The following is a 23,780-nucleotide window of genomic DNA, read 5'->3' as shown; positions in this document are numbered from 1 at the left end:
GCCTGTTTCTACCAAATCCATCCGTTAAAAACTTCATAGAGCCAACATCCATGGCAGGATTGTTATACCGAAACCCTTGGTCATTAGCACCAATGCCGAAAAGCGGGTTGGCTGGTGCCAGCAGCACAAATCGGGGATGTTAGACGATTTGAAACGTGTCGTATTCTCGGATGAGGCCATCTTCGCTGTTTCTCCGAAATCTGGAAGGGTTTACGTGTGGAGAAGTCCATCAGAAGCAATACCAACCAGACTGCTAAGTACACATACTGAAACATAAGGGGTGGATCCGTGATAGTGTGGGGTGCAATATCGTGGAAGTCGTTGGGATCACTGATCTTTCTAGAGGGACATGTCACAAGGACTACAGGGCCATTCTGGAGGACCATCTGCACCCTCTGGTGCAAATATTGTTCCCGAACGGTGGTGTAGTGTTCCAGGATGATAACGCACCGATACACACTGCTAAACAGGTCACAGAATGGTTCGATGAGAATCGCCGGACCTGAACATTATTGAGCCCTTATGGGGTCTTTTGGAGGATCGCGTACGGCGACGTTTCCCTCCACCAACATGTCGCGAAGCCATCGTTGTGCTTCAGGAGGAATGGCTGCAAATCTCTCTCACCAGTGTGCAGGGCCTCTATCGGTCCTTCCCCAGACGTGTTTCTGCTGTACTGGGCGGCCCAACATCATACTAATAAAGGTTAGTGTCTGCATTCTAGGTATTTCAGTTTAAATGTCCACCACCTGTATGTGCTATACGTCTTCAAGCTCAAGTCACCACTTACATTTCACGTATTCTGAAAAATATCTTGTAAATCATGCATTGCTAGACTCTTAAAGTTTCTGTTTTATTGCTGGAAAATTTAACTTTGTTTTGTTATTGGTCACAGTTGCTGCTTTCAGCTTAAATTGATGTCATCCTTATTTTATTAGATGTGGCATAGGAATGGACTCTGACTGTTCATTGTCCTGTGAACTAATATTTTGGTCTTCAATAAATGCACCGTTTGCTGTTTGGTCGTTGATAGGAGGTAGATACTTTATTTCCATTACAGGCTCGCCTCTTCTTCTCTCCAATACATACAGAGATCTGAAATACACATAGAGGATTTTGTATCACTCACATGTCTCTCACGAAGAACGAAAATATGAATTTCTGCTCAGTGCTATACACTTTTCACTATACAAAGACATGAGTCCTAGGATCGAGTCCTGGGTAAATCACACATAAATCTTCAGTTGTTATCAGACTATGCAGAAATTATAACAAACTTGTTCAAGAGGGAATTAAAGTAGACCTCGCGCTTCCTTTTATAACATATAGTTCAATAATAAAAATAAATATATTGTCTTTGCCTAACATTTAAATTTGATTGTATTAAAATTATTCAGTGTTTAGTGAAGCTGTGTTTGTATTATGTTATTTTATCGATACTATGTATTTAAAGTTATGCTTCATTTACTCTCATATGGATTTGATATTTGTACAATTTGTGTAATTAATCTTAGTGTTCATCGACTATTGTTCGATGTCTTATATGTTTGTATTTGAAAGTATTTAGCCATACTCTGTTGTGATTGTACTATATTGTGTTTGTATTTTGTTCTGTAACTTTGTATAACATACCTACTGCCGTTTCTATTCTCATATTTCTGTATCTTTTTCTTTGTATTTTGTAATTTTGTAATTCTGAAGTTCTGTAATTTTTAAAATGTATATTTATTCTTTATTATAAATGTTTTTATTATTGGAACATTATGTTCTGTTAAGGATCTTTGCGAAATAAATAAAAAATAATCCTGTCCTGTACAAGATGACGGCGAAAATTTTGGGGCAACCCATTGACAATTTGCCATTCGCTTTGCAAGATCAAGTAGCTGTAACTCGTGCACAGACATGATACGGTACAGTGAGAGCCATGAGTATTAAGGTGCAAATTGTCCATGACTACTTTCATTAATTTTTCTCTTACTTTCTGTGTGTTTTTAAGCAATGGATTTTTATGTATGCTGGTGCATAAGTTTTCAACAGCTTGCTTTGAGTTTTCTTTTAATTCTTGAAGCACTTATTGGGTCAAATAAAGTGCACGAACATGGTGATGGACAATTTGCACGGTAATACTCATGGATCCCACTGTACGACTTAATCTTCGCCTGTTTGTTCATTGAAGGACCGTACAGGTTCCTGTGATTTCCTCTAAAGAGAATTTTCATGGGGATGCCAGTAATCAATCTTACATCCTGTATTGTGTCATCAATACCCGGTGATAGAAACTAGGCATTCCCATTTGTTGTGGATTAAGGTATGTTTTACGTTCATATTATTCAAATGTGACTTTGCAACCTCTTTGATATAGCAAATAACTTGTACGCATGCTTTCAGTTTTCAAACGAACATCACACGCACATAGAGTAAAGGCGCCTAATATGAGGATGGTCCGTAATATGAGATAGCGGCCGATCTCGCATATGTGGCGCCACAGGCAATCAATGACGCATCAGATACATAGCACTTTGCAAGTCTGTTAGTCTCTGAGAAAATGTGCTGTGGTCGTTGAACAGTGTAGATATGGGACGTGTTGGAAGCATTTTGTCAAGGCAGAATATTTTGCAGAGGTGGAAAACATTGCGGGTTTTGCAGGTAAGTTAATTGGGAGACATAAAATCATTGATGTACCGTTAAAGGTAATGAACCAAGCAGTGTGCTGTCAGTTTTTGAAAATTCACGATGGCAAATTTAAATGAAAACATGGCGGTTGTTTATTCGTGTACCAATGCTCCAAATATGAGACAGTGAGTGGTTCCCAATACGAGATATTTCTCATATTAGGGTAGATTAGGTTAACCTACGATGCTCTGTTTATAATGTCTCAACACATCGAGATTAAGTGAATGTTCTGATTTAGGCAAAAGTATTTTTATGTTATTAACAATTATTTCTATTGTTGCAGATGGGACCGCGTCGAAGAAAGGCATGGTCCAGGGAGAATATGATAATGGCAGTGCATGCTGTTAGGAACAAGGAAATGCGTTACCTGAAGGCGTCCAAGCAATATGCTGTACCAAAGGAAACACTCGAACGATATGTAAAGGACACGAGACCACCTGAACAACTAGTGTTACTCACCTTAGGCAGAAAAACAGTTCTTCCACCAGAAATTGAAGATGCATTGGAGTCATATTGCATAGAAATGGATAAAAGATACTTTGGATCACAGTTGTTACTTGTATGAATGCCATTGGAACCTTCATACCACCAGTGCTTACTTCAGTGATGACTTACTTGCAAGTGAATGTAGTATCTCATATTAGGACTCCATTTCCTCATACCTCATTTTTGCATATTTTTGTATTTTGTATCACTATGGTTTTCAAGAACATTCTAGGGTTATTGCATTTCAACAACAACATGTCTGGCCATTGTATGCATTTGTCACATTCACATTGTTACATCATTGTTGGCTGTAATTGTCACATAAAAAAATGTGTCTCATATTAGGCGTCTTTACTCTATTAATCTGAAATAATTCTCACAAACATTCAATTTGATATTTCAAGACATTGATATAAACAAGCTATGCATACCATTAAGAAAAATGACTCAATTTGATAACAAATGTGATTAAAACATAATATTCCACTTTAACTAAATAAAATATCGTACAAATTAAAACTAAAAAACAATTAAACTTAGCGTGAATTGAATACTTACATAAAAATAGCTAACGAAGGCACACACAATGCAGCCGATAATATGAAAACAAATCCTGGGTATGAACTCAGAGTTTCACTGTAAACTTTGAGATAAGTAGGTCGAGATATCAGTCTCACTGTAGCATCGATCACATTGTATAAGGCATTCACTTTACCTGTACAGAAGTAAAATAAAATAAGTATGTGGCCTAAACGGTCAGAGTTCGATAAGTAGTTTAGCATAGAATTAGTGTACACTTGCAATATGATATCGATTACACTCTTCTACACACATTTTGTTACAGAAATGAAATTACCCAATCTATACGAATTTGAAGATGCTGAACACGAAAATGATATTACAAAAGTTCGTTTGGGTCTCGCTTTGGCGTAACAGAAGGGTGTGGGGAAGAGGGGGCATATTCAAGTGACTCAGTTCAACTTGAGTATATATAGCAACACTGCTGACGGTCTGTCACATCGCATCCCAGTATATCACCTCATACTTTGCTGTTCAGATCCCCTCCACATTGGCCAGTTTGCATTCAGTTGTAGAGTGTTTCCAGTTTTGTTAGATTTCATAAATGCAGTACATACAGCGACATGGCAACACTGGTGGTTGTTTGGCAACATAGCATCTCAACTACAGCACTCCATTCTGACATGTCATTTATTCAAGGAAGTATTTCACCACCGGACCTCCACGACGGCATAGTGGTTACGTCGTTGCCTTGTAATCAAGGGGTCCTGGGTTCGATACCGGGTGGAGGCACATAGTGGTTCGGATCCCACTTTAAACTGTAGGTCCAGTCCCGATTAGCCTTAATGTGCATAAAGTGGACTTAAAACATCAAATCAATCAATCAATATTTCACCACCTTTTGCTGCTAACGAACCCCACAAGATAACTAACTAATTAACTCTAGCCTTCTTAAACCCGAAGGTTTATGTCTTGAACCCGAAAGCCTTCCACTTGTCCCTATCCTGCGCAAGATCAATCCAATCTTTTCCATCCTAAGCGATTTCCTTTAGGTCCATCTCAACGTTATCTTCCATCTTCATTTTAGCCTTCCTACAGGTCTCTTACCATCAGGTTTCCCAACAAGAATCCTGTAAACCACACGATAACACAGGCCGAATTCAATGACCCAATGAGGGGACTTAGAACTTCCTAAAAATAAAGCCGAATTTTGGCTTTATGGCTGTAACAATGGAATCACCTGGCAGATGATGTTACGCTAGTACTCCTACAGACAAAGAAATTTCTTCCATTTTTCGAAACAAACGGGAACCTGACTGTGTGCAATGGCAAAGGATTATTTGCAATGAGTGTATAACATAAAACTGAGGACTGGAGACTTTTTATTGATTCCTCGAACTTCTCTCTTAAAGCAGTTTTGCTGCACAGCGGTAATGTTCAGACTTCAGTTCCTGTTGTCCATGTAGTTGACATTAAGGAAACTTATGAAAACATGAAAAAAACATCTTCGGTGATGGTGAGTTAACTGCACGGAATGCATTTCGACAAGTGTGTCATAGTTTTCTGTGGGAAAAGGAGAACAAAGAACTATGAACAACTCGTGGAGAATCTTCTGACGTCTTAAAAGAAGACTGGGTGCGAATTCAACATTGATAGTATTACTTAATTACTTTCTTTTTCTGAGTGCTTTGCTGTTAGTGTATTTTAATGTTGATGGGATTTATTTCAGTAAAGGAAGGGTGCATTCTCCTACACAACAGAAAAGCATTATTGTCGAGGATCCAGTAACCATTTATTTCAGGCTGCCCGCAGAATTTTTGTGTGGGGGTGGGTGGGGGAAGGATGGCAGTGTTTAAAGTGCAGGAAACAGAGTTATGCTTTCCCCAGTTAAGAGAATTATCATAAAGCATCACCAGCACTAAGTTAATTTACATAGACGCTTAATCTGTTCTTCATGGCACCTCTTACCTTTGTTTTCTCGCTATAATTTCAAAATTTGAATTGTGTTAATTCTTCTCAGAATTTGAATTGTGTTAATTTTTCTATGGTTAGGCAAGTGCCCCCCTGGCCTCCTATTGTAGGCACTTTTAATATATTTATCAAGTTATGCCCACAGTGCTTATGATTAATTGCTATGTAACATCAAATATGCATATCTTGAAAATAGGCGCCAATGCATTGCTAATGGGTAACATGAATTATGCCGCATCTTCAAATTAGGAGCCAATCCTAGAAAATGAAGTGCATATTCGTGTTCAAGAGGTCAATTTCACTAAGAAACAGCTACTTTCACTTCTGTAACAAAAAAAATGTTCAAATTTGTAGAATAATGTTATTTACTTAATATTTACACACATTACAAACAGGGTAGATAAAAATCACGATTCTTATTTTAAAAATCATTTATGTTCATTTTTTTAAATTTAAATCAGATATTTTTATTTAAATAGTTTCTTTTTTATTTCTTTAAGAAACATGCTTAAAATTGCTTGTATTGTTTTTGGCACCATGTTTTTCTATAGAAAGGCTTTTTCTGGTAAACGGCTCTGCAAAATATTTGAATAGTTTGATTAAAGCAAATAAAAAATTATGTGTAAATATATATTTTTCTATTTCTAATACTGTAGCCTATATATGAACTTACTATGAATGGAAATGTTTCTTGGGTGCGTTAATGAAACCATAATATTTTCAGTAACTTTTCTTCCAGTAAAAATAAAACATTCTGGATGTTCCATATAATTAAAATATTTTTTTGTAGCTGAATTTTGGTAATTGTTTTAATGATAGTTTGAAAAATATCAGTTGCCATGTTTATTTATAGATTAATGATAATGACACTATTTAAGGTTTAACACGATTAATATTTTGTATATTATTCTACACCAAATGTTGTTATTTTTGCCAATAAAATTATTGAATTTTAAATAAAGAGAAATTTACGTGTCCAGGCCAGGATTCGAACCCGGGGCCCCTGACGTCCACTCCGCCAAGGGAGGCTGGCCCTTTCGTATGAGCTTCACCCCATCAGTACATATAATGTTGTTTCCTTTCTTTTCCTTTCTTACAGCCTAATAGACTCCATTAAATGATTAAGAGATTAATGTATTTTCACCAAAAGTGATTCTGATATTTACGAAAGCCATATGCACATTATTCTATAAATTATTTATTATTTAAAGTGATCCACCTTGATTGCAAATCTACTTTAAAGTTCTGTTTAACTGGAAGTTTGAAAATTAAGGTATCAGGTAACATGGTGGAATGCTTTACATACTCAGATGCACATAACAGTTCGGAATTGATATCATCTCGGTAGCATAATGTGCGACGCTATCGCTTGTAATCAAAACATCTTGGGTTTGTTTCACATAGTGCTTGGTATTCCGCTTTAATACAGGTCCAGTCGCTATTAGCCTATCTGTGAATGAAGTGGATTTATAACTCCACTGCGTAACATCCCTCTAGGGCAGTAGTTCTGAAACTGTGGTACGCGTACCCCCAGGGGACATACATGAACGACTTGAAAGGGATACGCGATCAGCTCGGAAGAGAAATGTCGAGAATACCCACACGAGAGCATTTTTGCTTAAGTTGTGTAGAGCAGATTTCATTGTTTCAGACTTCATAGCTTGAACACTCAACAGGAAAACAAGGTTGTACTAAATGTGCTAAATTGAAACAATAAGACTCCATGGTTTTATGCATTTAATATACGCAGAAACTGTTTAGTTTTAATACTAAGATTGAGATCAGGTCACATACGTTTAAATCACCATTTATATAAAATTTAGAACATAAATCCACTTCGAAGTATATCATTAACCTTGCAATTCCTTTTCGGTGACATAATGAACTAAGCTGCTATCTTACAATGTCGAAACTTTATTTGAAAACTGCGGGCACGCAAGCACTGACTGTTTACAGTAGGCAGCTTAAAGTTCAAATCACAAACCCTGAGACCTTCTGTAAACAAAACCACCTGCGTGCAGAAAGCATTGCAAACTCATAGAAGTAAAATAATCCCCACGAAAATCCAGCGTCGTTACAGGATTCATTACGTAAGGTAAAACAATGGCCAATTTGTAGTATGGGATACGCTGCAGCAAATGATGTCTCACTTTAAACCCAATGCTCTATATTTTCTTACTTATTGCTTCACCTTTATGGTTAACTCTTTGCACCAGTAATCATTTCCCATAAATTTGGCTTCTTTCTTGCATGTGAATTGAATATATTTTACTTGCATTTTTTTAGACAAAATGATATAACATGGTAATGTATATTTCTAAGGATGATATAGATGGGAGTGTATTTGAAATTTGTTTGTACATTTTATGTAAATTGTATCTTATGTAAATGAAATATATAATGGGCATAAACAGCCATATGCATTGCTGTAAGTCCAATAAATATATACAAAAAGTTCGTAAATTTATTGCGGTTGGAAACTTTGACAAGCATCCTAATAACGATTTTTGTTCCGCCAAATATAGTGCACTTCGTAAAATAACTTGGTGACATGACAAGGCAAGATAAGTGTGAACATTTTGTAGTAATATGCATTGTAACTTTCAATGAGCTTAGAGATTTCTGTACATAATGATATTTTATAACATTGGTTATTTTCTAAAAATAATCATGTGAACAGCAAGGAAGTAGTGCAACTTAGCAATATTGCCTGACTTAGCCTTAGAAAAATAACATGTCAAGTTCTATGCGTGCGGGAAGGTCTCCGTGTTCTCCGAGCTTGTTTTCAAAACACCAGCAAGGACAGCCTTTGAAAAGGGGGTGAGAAACAGATTCTACTCAATATTTATGTAACGTTCTGTCAGTGGTATCCTGAGAAACTAGTAAATGAAGTGGTTAAGTTGGTATCCCAGTGCAGTGGTGTGTCAGTGTCTGCAGTTTTAAGGGTTATGAAAGAGAGAATGACCGGGAGAGTAACAATGTATGCGGCTGCATATTCGTCTGATGTTTTGAGAGCGGGTTCTCACATTCAGAGGCTCTTATATAAAATGAATAGGTGAGGCGAACTATGAGTGTAACAGCAGATGATTGCGGTCATGAATCAGCTGACGCGGAGTGATATATCGAATCGGTGAGACCGTTTGTTTACAGAAGGTCTCAGGGTTGGTGATTTACACTTTAGTATGCAACAGGAGAGATTTGGAACTCAAATTCAGTGCTGCTACTAGACGGCGGCACCATCGTGAAGTCAAATATCTTTGCAGCATCTTCTTGTAACTCGATAACTCTTGTATTATTATATCGAGAGGAAGCGGTTCAATGAACAGTTAGATTGTTTTGTAAAATGAGCATTTTAATATTACGCATTTAAATATAAATAAAGTTCATGAAAGTATAGTCTTAATCATTTCTTCTTTTGAACCCGATTCCAGGACATTTGTGCATCCGGAAGAAACTCTTCGGGACACCAGGACAAATTATATAATTCCTGGAGTGTCCCGGAAAATCCTGAACGTATAGCAGGCCTAAGTATGATCAGGCTATGAAAATCCAAGGTATCAAAATTATCAACCAAGCCATCCAACATTTTGACACACTGTTCCAATGAATGAGGGATAGCCATTTCACATTTTTGGAATAAGTTGTTGCAATTTTGCAATGTGTTGACTGTGTTCAGAGAAACGTGAGTTCAATTGTACTACAAAATGGTTAAGAAATGGACGATAATGGTTTACTTTGTAATATTATTTTGTGCTCTTTGCTGGTGCATTGTTCCTCCTATTTGACGACTAGGTGTTCTAGGTCTCTTAATTTCTTCATCATAGTCTCTAAGTAGTTTCTCTGCTTTGGAATAAATTTCATTAAAGTTCTCACAACTATCTCTTAGATTTTTAAAAAAATATCTTGACATGTTCCCAATACTGAACAGTCCATCTTTTGAGGTGCTCAAAATAATGTTGCTCTGCATGAAAGCAATTTGGTTAGAACAAGTGAAGGCATTTCAAACTCCCCACAGGTTTATACACTGAAGAAACTGAAGAGCTTGCTGAAATGTTTCTCTTGTACTGTTAAATTTTAAAGACTGTAAAGTTTCTACATTTCCACAAGTCACGCTACTAAGTATTGATACTTTTCTGTCCATCTTGTGTCAAACAACTTGAGAATGTTATGGGGTTTTCAAGGATTTCTTGCACGGCAAACCAAATTCCTTTGAGAAGACTACATGGAAAAATACAACTGATTTGACAGTCCCAATGAAGTTTCTTATAGCATAAATTTCACGTGAATGGGCAACAAGCTAGAGTTAGAATATGTGCTGAACAATGCATAGAAATTGCTTTTGGACACTTCTCTGAAATTATCGATCTCGCTCCCTTAAATCTACCACGCATTACATCAGCACCATCATATCCTTCACCAACCATTTTTTTCTAAATCCACACCCAATCCAGAGAGAGTAGATGTAATAGCTTAAGTTAACCCAGATGCCAGTTACATTTCAATCAGGAACAAATCGGAAAGAAATGTTACTATACTTTGCAAAATGATTTGCCGACATTCGGGATTATCAAACAGATGAAATAGCGGATAGAACAGGTAATCTGGTAATTTTACAGAACCCAAAGGATCAGGGATTGGACCCGTTCAACACCCCACTTAAATACCCCCATGCTTAAAGTTGAGCAATAATTCTAGTATTACAAACTGGCATAATTTTTCGTATTATTATTACAGCAGTTTGCTGAAATATTAATGAAGTAAGAAAAAAGTAACTTACCAAGTTCGTCTGAAGGCACCATCTTTGAAATGAGTGATCTGTCAAGTGGAAACATTCCAGCATGTATCGTATTGACGAAAGCTCCTGAGAAAACAAAATACCAGATTGGCAACACTTTCAAGGCAGAAGAAATAATTTTATGAAAACTTCGTCAAAATGTCTTAGCTACGATTTTCCTTCTTACCAGGGATGTCGCAACAGGAAGCAGATATTTGCAACCTCACTTCCCCAGAAGGGGAACAATACAAATATCGTGCGCGCAAATATATTTCAACAACAATGCGGTGCAGCAATGGATGATATTCAGCGAACAACTTCTCCCACAATTCATTGCGCCATATTTCTGGAAAACGTATCAGATATAGAGTTGAATGGCAGGTAAATTGTGTGTGTATGATATTTTCAGAAGTGATTCAATGTACGTATGATCGTGATAGTAGTCCCGTGTGGAGTTCTTGGTGTTTACGTACCCGCACATGTAAACCATATGGCCAATGATTGAAATAAGGAATCATAGATGGCAGCACGCGGAAGAAATATTAGTTTCGCAGATTATAGTAACAATGCTCACGCGAATTGAATGGAAGCGTTTGGGAGAACTGAAATTAGTTGTGCTTATATAAATTTATAAACTGAGATAAACAATGGAGATGGATAAAGGCGAGATAAAGAAATGATCGACACGTGCAGCATATGTGATTATATGTAAAGATTCATGAAGTTAAAAAGCAATTACAATTTCTTATCTTTACCGTCTTAGTGGGAAGGAGTTTTAAGTTTTCCCACTAGTCCTTTTTGGTTGTTTTCCCGGTGCGACGCCAACTCAGTGGCGGCCCCCAAGCACTTCCGTTGCGGCGCATATACATATTGCTGACCCGGAACGAGGTCGAGCGTGGAACAGGCGGCGCCCTTCGATTAACCCCTTATTCCTGCTTGTATTAGGCTATTGCGAAACGAAGATACGGCAATCAATCCAATGTTTAATAGATGAAGGAATTTTGGATATAGGTGCCTTTGTAAATAAGATATTTACTAGAAGAATAAATATATGAATGACATGATTTCATCAATAGAAGAATAAGTATATTGATTAGCAGAAGATTATCGACTAGTAGAAGAAGAAGTCTAGTAATCAACGTGAGAGTAAGTATATTGAAGAAGAATTCTATTAATTAATGGAAGAAGAAGCCTATTGACAAATAGAAGAAGTTTATAGAAGAATAAGTATATTGATTAATAGAAGAAGAAGTTTATAGAAGAATAAGTATTTTGATTAGTAGAAGAAGAAGACTCGACTAGTAGAAGAAGAAGCCTATTAACCAATTGATAGAAGAAGAAGTATATTAACCAATTGATAGAAGAAGAAACCTCTTAACCAATAGATGAATCAGCCGATTAATTGATAGAAGAAGAAGAAGTCTATTAAACAATTGAGAGAAGAACAAGCCTATTAACTAATAGACGAATCAGCCGATAGAAGAAAAAGTATATTAACCAATCAACGATAGAAGGAGAAGTCCATTAAACAATCAATGATAGAAGAAGAAATCCATCACGTATCCAGAAAGAAGAAGAAGAAGAAGCTTTCTAGTAGATGAAATATGTTTAATAGAGATATATGTGACCAAGAAACAAAGAGACAGCTTTAAATACAATCCTGCATATAAATTTAATGTAATATGAAAATTCAGAATATACGGTGCATTGTACCTTCTGTAGTAGGTTAAAAAAGTTGTTTCCTTTGTTCTTCTTTCTCCTTCTCAAATAAGTTATTCAATCAGTTTTAGTTGCCCTGAGAATCTCATGTTTTACCTGGCCTAAGCCGGACTGATGCTACTCTCGGCAGAGACGCGTAACACTGGTCTCCTATCCGACGCCTCCTCAGGTGGCGGATATAGGAAAGCTCACTATAGTGGGCACTGGGGAATCCAAATACCCAGGGCGGGCCAAAACAAGGACTACTGCCTTGTAGTTAGTAGAGGGATTTACAATAGCTAGAGCAAGAAAACACTGAAAACAAATCGTCGGAAGGATGGATTTTATTTTATTAAGGTCAACAAAGAAAGAACAATCGACATTGCAAACTGGAATGCACACACTCTAAGGAAACCAGGTGTACCAAGAGTCGTTAAACAACATGATGAGAAATATGGGATCAATATTATGCCAGTTCAAGAAACAAGATGGAAAGGGCAAGATACATTTAAGTCAGGAAACCATATAGTGTTTAATAGTGGCGGAAATGGAATATGGGGTCCACAGGTTTTATTGTAGACAGGAATATGAAGAACGCTGTACTCAATTTCACACAGGTAAAAGAGAGAATATGCACCATAGGGGTCAAAGGAAGAATGTTTAACATCACAGTGACTTGTGTATACCCACCAACGGAAGAAGCTGATGATGAGATCAAAGATGAGTTTTATGACAAATTGGAGTATATTTATGATACAACACGACAACATAATGTAAAACTATTAATAGGAGATGTAAATGAGAAAATAGAACAAGAAGAAATTTTCAGAAAAGTAATTGGCAAAGAAAGCTTACACAGTGATAGTATCGATAATGGTCTACGCATAATAGACTTTGCTGTAAACAAAAGAATGGTAGTTAAAAGTACTCAGTTGCCAAGAAAGACTGACAAGGAAACATGGATCTCACCAGATGGAACCACAAGAAACCAAATAGACCACGTGGTAATAGATGATAGACATTATTCAGATGTAATAGATGTCTGTAGCTGCAGAGATACAGACTGTGGATCTGACCATTTTTAATAAGAATTAAATACAGAAAAAAATTGCTTGTTAAAGAAATAGCGAAGGAATGAAACAAGAAAAATACGATATAGACGAAATCAGAAAGAAGATATGAATGGTGGAATGAGGATGCGATAAAGTCATAAGAGAAAGAAATGAAGCAAGGATAAATATGATAAACAGAAATACAAGAGGAAATAGAGAGAATGTTCAATTAGAAGAGAAGAGTGTCAGATAAATTATGTAGAAGAAAGAAAAGAGAGTATGAGAAGCAAAAAATAGAAGAGCTAGAAGAGGGATGGAAAACAAGGGAAAGGAGAGATTACTTCTAGAAACTGAAATAATAAAATAATGAATTTCAACCCAGAGTTGCCTTCTGCAAAGATAAAGAGGGCAATCTGATAGGAGATAAGGATTTTAGTGAACTGTTGAATGGAGATATGAATGAACAAGAGGATGAGGACATTGGAAATAGTGAGGAAGAAAGAAGCCTGACGGTAGAAGAGGGAGAATAAAAGGATATGGAAATGAGGACGAATGCAAGGAATTGATGAAACCCCCTTCGAGAAAAGAGGTTATAGAAGCAATTAGAGAACTAAGGAACAATAAAGCCCAAGGAGACGATAACATAAACGCTGAACTGCTGAAGGCAGGAGGGAACATCATAGTGGACAAATTAGAAGAACTGTACAAACAAATATGAGAAGAAGAGAAAATGCCACAACAATGAGGAAGAGGGATTACATGCCCAATACACAAAAGTGAATATAAAACGCTATGTGAAAACTACAGAGGAATCACACTTCTCAATATGGCATATAAGGTATTTACAAAGATACTAGTCAGGAGACTTACCCCAGTAGCAGAGAAGATGATCGGAGAATACCAGTATGGTTGTAGGAGAAACAGGTCGACCACAGATCAAATTTCTTCAATTAGAATGATAATGGAAAAGTGGTATGAATACGATATTAACCTGCATCACCTCTTCATTGACTTCAAACAGGCATATGACAGCATCAAAGAGGAACAAACTACCAACAATCATGAAAGATATGAAAATACCAATGAAACTAGTAAAATTAATAAGAGTAACATTAAAAGAAACAACAAGTAAAGTAAATCTTGAAGGAGAATTTTTAAGAGAATTACAATTAGAGAGAGGAGTAAGGCAAGGAAAGTTCTTGTCAACCCTGCTATTTAATCTAGCACTAGAATAAAAGGCAATCCTACATTTAAGTATAAACCCAGGAAGCACAATCTATAGGATGAGCCATTCCCTAGCATATGCGGATGACAATGATCTCATAGCACGATACAAAACAGAACTAAATAAAGAATTTCAAAAACTAGAAGCTGCCGAGAATATAGGAGTACATGTAAATGCACAAAATAACAAATCTATGCTTACAACAATAAGAGAGGGGAAAGACAACGAGAAAATGATAAAGGTAGGAGGCAAAGAATTTGAGAGATGTGATAACTTTAAGTACTTAGGATCAATAATAAACCAAACAAACAATATATCTGATGAAATCAAGGCAAGAATAGTCGCAGGAAATATATGTTCAGTGGCATTGAATAAGGTTTTCTCTTGCAAAGAGATAAGCAGAAAAACTAGATTAATATATACAAAACAATTGTACGCCCAGTTGTAACATATGGGTCAGAAACCTGGACCTTAGTGAAAAGGGATGAAGAACTGTTAAGAAGATGGAAAGGAAGATCTTGAGAATATTTTTTGGAGCAGTGAGAGAGAACGAAACCTGGAGGATAAGAACAAACCTAGAAATACAAGAACTGTATAATAAGTGTGGACGAATTAGATGGTTAGGACATGTGTGGCGAATGGAAGATTGCAGAGTGCTCAAGAAGGTATTAACCGGGGAACCATGTGGAAGATGAAGGAAAGGAAAATCTAGGAAACGATGGCTCGACGACGTGCAGGAAGACCTCAGAAGACTGGGAGCGCGGAGATGGAGGACGAAGACAACGGATAGAGACGACTGGAGGCTAAGAATAACAGGACAAAATTATACTAAAGATGGAATTAGTTTTCATACATTGCTTGCATTTTTCTTCCAATTACTCCCCCTTCTAGTCTCATCAACTTCAGAGCCGTAGCTAGGGGGGGGGGCGCAGGAGTCGGACCTCGGCACCGAACAATCTAAATGAGAAAGGTTGTAAAAGAGAGAATGCCATGGCGGAGGCCCGTGAGATTATTTGCGCCCTATTAAATCAATATTGTTTTCAGTTTGCAAGAATTGATCTATTTTCTTTTTCCTCGCTTCGCTTCCAATATGGTTCTTTTCTGTAACACATTCTAAATTACTAGACAAGCAAGGCCAAATATGTACTTCAGACTGCTGCTGATAAACAGTTTTGTTTTGAGGACAAGGAGCACACACATGTGACAGACAATTTATATCATTTTTACTGTGGGTTCGTTATGAGGTGGATGAATTGAACGTGTAATGTATTTAATTAATATATACATGTATTAAAGAAACATTGAATACGTGTACAATTTAGTGTTCAACATGTTGCACATGTATTTTCTTATTTTACGTCGCTCCATGTTGCATATATGTGAAACATATCCAAAAACTCAATACGCTGACCAAGGCAGAATTTATTTTATTTTAAAACATAAACTAAACGTTAAGTTTCAATTACGAGATGCCTTGTTTCCATGATAACCAAAAACTCAATATGATGACTAAGGGCGAATTTATTTTATTTTAAAACATAAACTAAAAGTTACGTTTCAACCTTCTAGCAAGGTCTTCTTCAGACTCTGTACCAAGTACAAATGAAACAAGGTACAAAACAGGAAGATATATATACACAAAAATCACTCCCCTCCAGACACAAGATTGTTAGAAAGTTGTTTATCTAGAACATTCCTTTCCAGGTGTTCCAGCAGGTGGCATTCTCCTGTCAACTGTTGTTTCACCTGACAGGCGATTTAGAAAAACATTTCTTTTCATCTGGAACGTGGTTGGGCTCCTTATCTCACGCTCTTTTTCCTTATCCTCTCTTTCTTCATTCCTCCTCCTTATTATTATTATTATTATTATTATTATTATTATTATTATTATTATTATTGGCATGTTTATCCTCCTGGTACTTGCCCCCATCCGACAAAAAATCGTGGTTGCCCCTCTGATGTTATGCAAGGTAAGCATGGGGTGATCGAATCAACTCCAAGTTTACTGTTCTGTACTGTTGATCAGTGGCGTGCGGTGACATTTTTGGTTGGGGAAGCAGATCCCGAAAAATTAAGATTAATTGAGTTGCTCTATTGTACTTGGCTTTATGTGCCAATTTGGCTAGTTTGCGAAGATGTGGATGAGTGATGACATGATGAAATTGATGAATAGACACTCACAAACATCCATGTCCATGGCGGGATTCGAACCCGGGACCCCTGGCGTCATAGCGCGATGTGCTAACCACTCCGACACGAGGGCCGGCGAAAAGTTAAGAAAACCAAGAATCCATTGCTTCTACATGATACGTTATACTGAAATATGAGCACTTTACCTGAATCTGTTTCCTTAACAAGTCTCTGGTACTTCAAGATGGTCTTCAATCACCGAGTATTTGAAAGGGAAAGGTGAATGTCCTGGCGCAGTTCTTCATTTATTCTTGTCAAACGTATTTAATGCAACAGACGAACGCAGATGATTGAATCACTTTTCACGATTTTCACATATTGCAATATTCACAAATTCATTTTGGCATCACATAGTTCTTTCCGTAGAAAATAGTAAACAATGGCAGTACTAAAGTTTTTTAAGCTTTCGGTTTCCACATAACCACTCAAACGTCCCGCAAAAACAAACAAAACTAATAGAAATTTGCACGCCAGAGAAACTTTTAACCTCGCAAAGCGCTTGGAAAAAACGTGACCGCGGCCAGCGAGTGTTACGAACTCTATTTGGGGGATGTGTCTATGGACGTGATGTCTTAATAAGACCAAACGCTCTGAAACGTTTATATTCACATGGAATATGTCATACGCATGTCAGCAATCATATTTTTGTGTTTCTCGTGTGCTTTGAAACTTTATGGTTTATTTAAAAATATTAAAATTGTAACTTGCTTGGTTGATATGCTACAACGCTTGCGTGGATACTTAATAGTGCAGTTCGCAACACTGAGGACATCAGTCTACTTCACCGATGGCATTCCCGACTTGTTTCCATCCCTTTCCGATTTGAATACAAAGTTTCCCTACACATAAAAAAGTCTCCCATTGGCTGATTTAAGGTCGCCTGGTTCTCTTGGGGAATCCCGCTGGCGTTGGCTTTTTTAAGCAGATGTTTTGTCAACAAGCCACGAAAGGGTGTGGATGGTTCCATATCGGTAGAGGACGAACATTACAGGCCTACGGCAGGTTGATTCTGTTGAGGTAACAGGGAAGAAATAAGGAACAACTAAAAGTTAAAGAAGTAATTTTGTAACCGTAATGCTGTGGGCCAGCACTGCTGGCCTTGCTGTACTGAAGTGCACACACATGCTGTTGATGGTGACTGTAGTTAAAGGACCTTCATATTAGATTCTAGAAAATTAAGACAAGGTATCCATCCATTTAATGGTGCTAACTTACCTAGATAAATAGCCCAACCGTCAAATGCCAAGGCGGAAATCACAGCCGAGGCTAGTCTGCTCACAGCAGCCAGAGATCCGAGCATAATGTCAGACATCTTGAGAACTTTGCTGAAGATCCCGAAGCAAAGAAACACGCCTGTAAAAGTAATATCAGTGTCATATGATCAAGGAAAACAGTCCATACAATCTCGATTATAATACAAATAACTGCATGAATAACCGAAATCAGTGTTAAACATAAATTTCAATTGTGTTCACTTTGTGTGACCACGATATCCTTCAGAGGTACTTTTCAGTTCGTTGATTTTATCCCTGGATGAACTTTTGTCCATCTTAGCAATGTTTCTCTACTAGTTTCTGAGAAATCGCCGCCAGATATTGGAAGGGTCTGAGTGTTGGCTTGTACAGCAGGATTAAGGAATAGGTTTCTTATGTATGCTTGTGCAGAGATTTCAGTTCTCGAAGCTCTTGTTAAGTAAAATACAGAGAACATATAAATACATTGTGATGTACAATATTTCTGGTTGTAATTATGCATCCCAGTCTATAATAAAGACAAACTAACAGCTGGATCGCGTGAATTTGGTATTTATATACATTTATCGATTGGATGCCAAAACTGAGGGGGACGGGGGGCAAGGACAATTACTTTTTCTTTGTAGACAAAACTGTGTAACAACCGCCATATTAGCCAAATTTCACTCCTATATTGGAATATATATTATTATTATCGTTTCAAGTCAACAACAATTTATCTTATGTTTTATCTTATGTTGTTTTATTATTCGCGTATTTTTGCAACATCTAATTCAGATTTTACAAGCTAACTCAAATAGTATATGCAACGTTTTCATTATTTCTCAGATCCAAAATAGCTAGAATTATTTGTATCTTTCACGCAAAAGTTGTTGTTTAAGCACATGTTGCATAGATTTCTTCCTAATATCGATATTTCTTAACAATGGACAAGATTCAAGTAATTTAGTTTTCGTTAAAAATCCGTAAACTAAATATTTATTTAATCTTTCTATGTGCAAGGGCAAATATGATTTATTTTATAAAATTAGTTTCATTATTTCTGCATGGTTTAATATTGTAACATTAAAGCACAGCAATTCTCCCTCGCTTTCAATAACACGACGTTCTCCTATTGACTGTTTATTTTAGAAATGGGGAATGATGCTATGTTTAAATGGCGACGTTATAAGTTCCACGTTGCATTCTTAATTATTGCCAACCAAAACTATCGCTAATTAGCATTGATTTGACATATAAATAACAAACTGTTATGGTGTGCCTCGCGCCTGAGGTAAGTAGTTGAGCTGAGGTCTTGCTGTTAACGATAAAGGCGGTGCACGGATTCTGTCGTGAGAAATAAGTTACTTATCACTGCTTACGAGCGAGAAGGACCCACCAGAGGCGTCTCGTGAACGCATGCGGTGCATGCTGCGCATGCGTCAATTGTGGGAAAAAGGACAGCTTGCTCTGCGACGACATTAATGAGCATTTCTACATTCTATCTAATTTCTTCATATAGGAGAAGTATTTATTTTACACGAGAGCGCTCAACTAAGCTTATATTACATTTCTTGGATCTGAAGTGAAAGAAAGTAATTATTCTTTTCCCACAATTGACGCATGCGTCACTTCAGAACCAAGAAATGTAATATAAGTTGGCATTACACTAGCCTTTCACTGCAACTACACTTTTTGTAGCTCGAGTACTTTCTGAGATATGAATAGGTTAAAGTGATGCTCATTTTTGACAGTCGCATGTTCGAATCTTATGGAAAAGCGGACACTTTTATTGAGAGCGTTTATATTGCGTTGAACTTTCCTTTCCAGGCCTTTAATTCGACTAAATATCGTCCCAGAAGTTTACGAGGTGTTGATAGAAACTGGAGCAGCATTTCCGACGCGAACAAGGTAATCTGCAGGATGCTAATAGCCGAGATATCAATAGGTCACGTTGTAGTTAACATGCATGTGTATACGGGCGGGAAAACACAGAAGGTAGTTTCTTAGATGTAGATGGACCGATTACCTCCGTTTCACCGAATCCCGAATGCTCCAGAGACAAATATCTAAACTAAGCAAAATTTTCTGCGAAATGGGAATTCTCGTTTTTCCAAATCCCATTTCGCCGAATATTCTGAGGCAAGGGATTTTTCCCTCTGCCGAGAAATTTCAGGAACTGAAGGGAAAAAATATTTCAACCAAGTTAAAAGCTCCTTTTACATTTTTCATTGACGACGAATGCGAATGTATACAAGGTTTAGATAATCGGATATCAGAAACTCCTTGTAAATGCAAAGAATGTTTTATTTTATTGTTTTCAAAGAGTAGCGATGATAGATTTCTTGTGGTGAAATAAATCATAACATTTTTTCTTTCCAACTCTTACTCTTTTTCTGATAAGAATGTCAGCAAAGAATCTGTTACTGGTACTTCAATCCCTTAGCAAAAACATAGTATTTGAAAAATGAGCAAATATTTTGGGGGCGAACTCGTTATGAACAACACAACGATACACAGTGAAAAAAATCAGTACTCCCCTGATAAAAACAATGATACTGTGGAAATCAATAAGAAACCACAGACACTACGCCACTGATAAAATCCGAGGCTGCAAATGGCAATTGCAAAAGTTAAAAAGGTGCGCTTTGACGTCAAACACGTGAAATTTCCCTGTAGAGGGAAAATTTCCTTCATTCAAAATATTCGGCGAAAGAGGATTCGCCGAAATTTTACTTAGGTGTGAAACCTGATATAATGTGCCTCTGGACCATTCGGCGAAAGGGGATTGGTCGAAATGGGAAGACACGGATGTGCATTTCATGAGTTTTTGAATCCATAATGTTATTTAAGTAGTATTTTCTGATATATCAATAGTTGTGTGACGACAACCGTGATATGATTTTCCAAACATGGGCTTATTATCAGCATTAAAGTATTAAACGTTCCCGGCGTCCACCCAGCGTCGAATAACATGGGTACCTGGGGGAAACTGGGGGGGGGTAAAGGCGGTCAGGGGCGTGATGCTGATCACATCACCCCCACTCACGACCGGATCAAGAAAGTGTGGGGCGTTACCCCCACACCCCCTATACGCCTTCATGGCGTGGTGCTATGCACAGGGGAGCACTTTACCTTTTTTTTATTGCTTATACTTACCAAGAACGTTCATGATTTGGTTGAAAGTCAGGAAGAGCGAATGTTCATATGTTGTCCATCTGTACCTGTATATGTTATGCAGCTGCAGAATTGCCCACTCGCCTGGAAAATAAAATGCGACGAATAATTTATTAATAAAGGAGATAATTTATCGGCACTACTGAATATACGAGTATATTTTATGACCGTGAATAGCAAAATAGTTTATTTCTAACACTGGCAACTATATACTCTTAGAAGGTCAGTATTAATGACTAAAAGAAGCTTAAAAGAGAAAAAAAGCTGTTAATAGTCGTGCTGCCATGATCGAGCGCGAAATCCCGACTTATGCTATTGCATTTGAAGGTTTTGAGTTTCGGCCCCTTTGTTTAATTTTCATCAATTTAATTTTAATTACCCGTCGAAGCAGTTAGATGGAGAACAACGTAAATTTACCCACATAGAATGCAACAGCATTGTCAAAATGTCAGATTTTTTTTTACAATTGAAGTCGTTACTGCATGTTTGGCATTAAATTGTATTCTGATTTGCTTCGGGGCCTCCCCGATGGAGCAGTGGTAACGTCGTCGCCTTGTAATCAAGGGGTTCCAGGTTCGATTCCCGGTGGAGGCACATAGTGGTTCGGATCCCACTTTAAACTGTAGGTCCAGTCCCGATTAGCCTTACTGCGCATAATGTGGACTTAAAACACCAAATCAATCCAATCCAATCTGATTTGCTTCGATATTTAAGGATATGTAAAATATTATTTTTTGTAAAAATCTGTTTTTAGCTATAAATTATCATTGCAAAATATTTCTTTCACATTGGCGCCTTTTCTATTTCCTTCTACAGTCATCTGGGCTCCACGATGGCGCAGTGGTAACGTCATTGCCTTGTAATCAAGAGGTCACGATCGTATGTGCATAAAGTGACTTAAAACACCAACTCAATCAATCAATGCAATGCAACAATTAGTCTGATACTAAGCACAGTTGATAATTAATAAAGTGCTTGAAAACTTTTAAAAAAATAGACTAAATTTTTTTCTCATGATTAAAGGCATCGACATCCGGGTTTTTCTTCTTCTTCTTTTTTAAGCTGCGCCACTGCTGGGTCACATTGATTTGGGGCTACTGATTACGGCTTACCTGTGTTCTGTCCCTTGTGTAGAAAGAAGATGAGCAGAACTAGAAGAATATACATCCGAAGATTCCCTTCCCTCTTCTTCAGTGTAGTTTTCAAGGACATCCAAACGTGGCGAACGTCAAATAGCGACAATAGAGCACGGGGTGAAGTAAGTTCTCTCGAGGGCTCACGGATCCAAAAAAGAGCATACACGAAACATAATACATACATCACAGCTGCCACCACAAGGGCACCACTCAATCCTGCCGCTTTGAAAATTCCACCAGCACACGCGGACGCTATGACGGATCCGAATTTCGCAAAGAACGCTCCGACACCAATTCTAAATGTCTTCGACTCATTAGACGATATGTCGGCCAAATGTGTGTACATTGCGAGGTTTATCGCTGGCAAAGACCCTGTCAAGGCTATCGGAAGAACTGCAGAAAGTGCTGAAACTTCGGCGCTCCATTCTTGGTAGATGTCATTCAAAAGCAGGCCGACAGTTTGAATAGTGAATCCAACAAGGGGAACAAGCAACCATAGTTTGCGTCCAAAACGATCGCTCCATGAGCCGATGAACAGGACAATAATTATGGGAATAACTTGTTCCACCGCCGACGACCATGCTGAAATGTGTGCTGTCAACTTCTGCACGTTCTTGTCCTCTTCTGTGTAATTCCCAACTTGCCTGCTTTTCAACGCGTCACAGATTTCCTGAGAATAATTCAAGTTCACTTGACACGATTTTCTCAGTAACTGTTCAGTCCGACACAGGTATACTAGCACGGCGGAAATGCCACGGCACAGCAGGATAGGTTCAACTGACGTGTAAGACAGCGCCTCTTGCAGCTGGTTCCAAAAGCGAACGATCCACGTAGACCTGCCGTCGGTGGCGCTGGTGTTCCTTTCGCGTACGGCAGCTGTTGGACTGTACTTTCTTGCCATATTAATGGGTCGACATTTGTCTTATTCTCGGTGTGCAACAAAATAATCACAGAATTCCTCGGATTAGCCGGCGCATACAAGTTCGTTCTTACACACGCACGATCGTGAACGCGACAAACATGTTACAAAATGACCCACATACGATCTCTATCTAGAGTGCAGGTTGAAGGGCAAATGAGACCGACCAATCACTGCCGCTGACACGTCTTTTCCTCGTTCAATGATGGGAAATGTATGCGCGTCACCATCACAAATAGTCTGGAGTGTTTTCAATTTCTTTGCAGACAACACGTTCCAACTAAACGCATCGTTGCCCGTATAAGTAAAATAGGATTTCCGACCTACCTTCGTTCAAGGTCACTGCACTCGTAGAGAATAACGTAACACGCTATCGCGTATACAAATAAAATACTTGCATAAGCAGGAAACGCTGTTATATGCCAACTTTACATTTTTTTTATGTTTTGTTGTGCGCTTGTTTTCAGAAAAATCGTGACGATGATGATGTTCGGGGGATTGATTTAAAACGTAAGCGACTAAACATCAACTAGTATCTCTATCTATGCCCGCTTCTCTTTTTGTTACGTAAACCACGCTACGTGGCCTTCAACCGATATGAGTTCCAATACCAATAAGGGCATTCGTATTGATTGATTGAGTTGGTGTTTTAAGTCCACTTTATGCACAGTAAGGCTAATTGGGACTGGACCTACAGTTTAAATTGGGATCCGAACCACTTGTGCCTCCAC

At 37.8% G+C, this 23,780-nt stretch overlaps 1 protein-coding gene across 1 annotated transcript; it reads right to left on the bottom strand.

The window, feature by feature from the left end:
- Positions 1-305: 305 nt before the first annotated feature.
- Positions 306-23,297, bottom strand: LOC146004529 (putative peptidoglycan muropeptide transporter SLC46). Its single transcript, XM_083143413.1, has 6 exons — positions 22,107-23,297; positions 20,977-21,078; positions 17,801-17,938; positions 10,424-10,507; positions 3,715-3,871; positions 306-1,092 (listed from the first exon to the last, which is right to left on the bottom strand). Exons 1-6 carry the CDS (start codon positions 23,029-23,031, stop codon positions 924-926), a joined length of 1,575 nt encoding a protein of 524 aa, XP_082999539.1. The 5' UTR covers positions 23,032-23,297; the 3' UTR covers positions 306-923.
- Positions 23,298-23,780: the final 483 nt, after the last annotated feature.

This window comes from Lepisma saccharinum, chromosome 21 (assembly GCF_977018435.1).
Source record: "Lepisma saccharinum chromosome 21, izLepSacc3.1, whole genome shotgun sequence".
Lineage (NCBI taxonomy): Eukaryota > Metazoa > Arthropoda > Insecta > Zygentoma > Lepismatidae > Lepisma > Lepisma saccharinum.
Note: the sequence above shows the minus strand (reverse complement) of the source record. Positions and strands in the feature narration are given on the sequence as shown.

What these genes read in the sequence shown, in the direction of transcription:
- LOC146004529 (XM_083143413.1), bottom strand. Translation starts at nt 23,031, where the DNA reads ATGGCAAGAAAGTACAGTCCAACAGCTGCCGTACGCGAAAGGAACACC. An exon ending in CCAAATCATGAACGTTCTTG is followed by an intron (nt 17,939 to 20,976) that starts GTAAGTATAAGC and finishes TTACTTTTACAG; the next exon opens with GCGTGTTTCTTTGCTTCGGG. An exon ending in GGTGCCTTCAGACGAACTTG is followed by an intron (nt 3,872 to 10,423) that starts GTAAGTTACTTT and finishes ACTTCTGTACAG; the next exon opens with GTAAAGTGAATGCCTTATAC.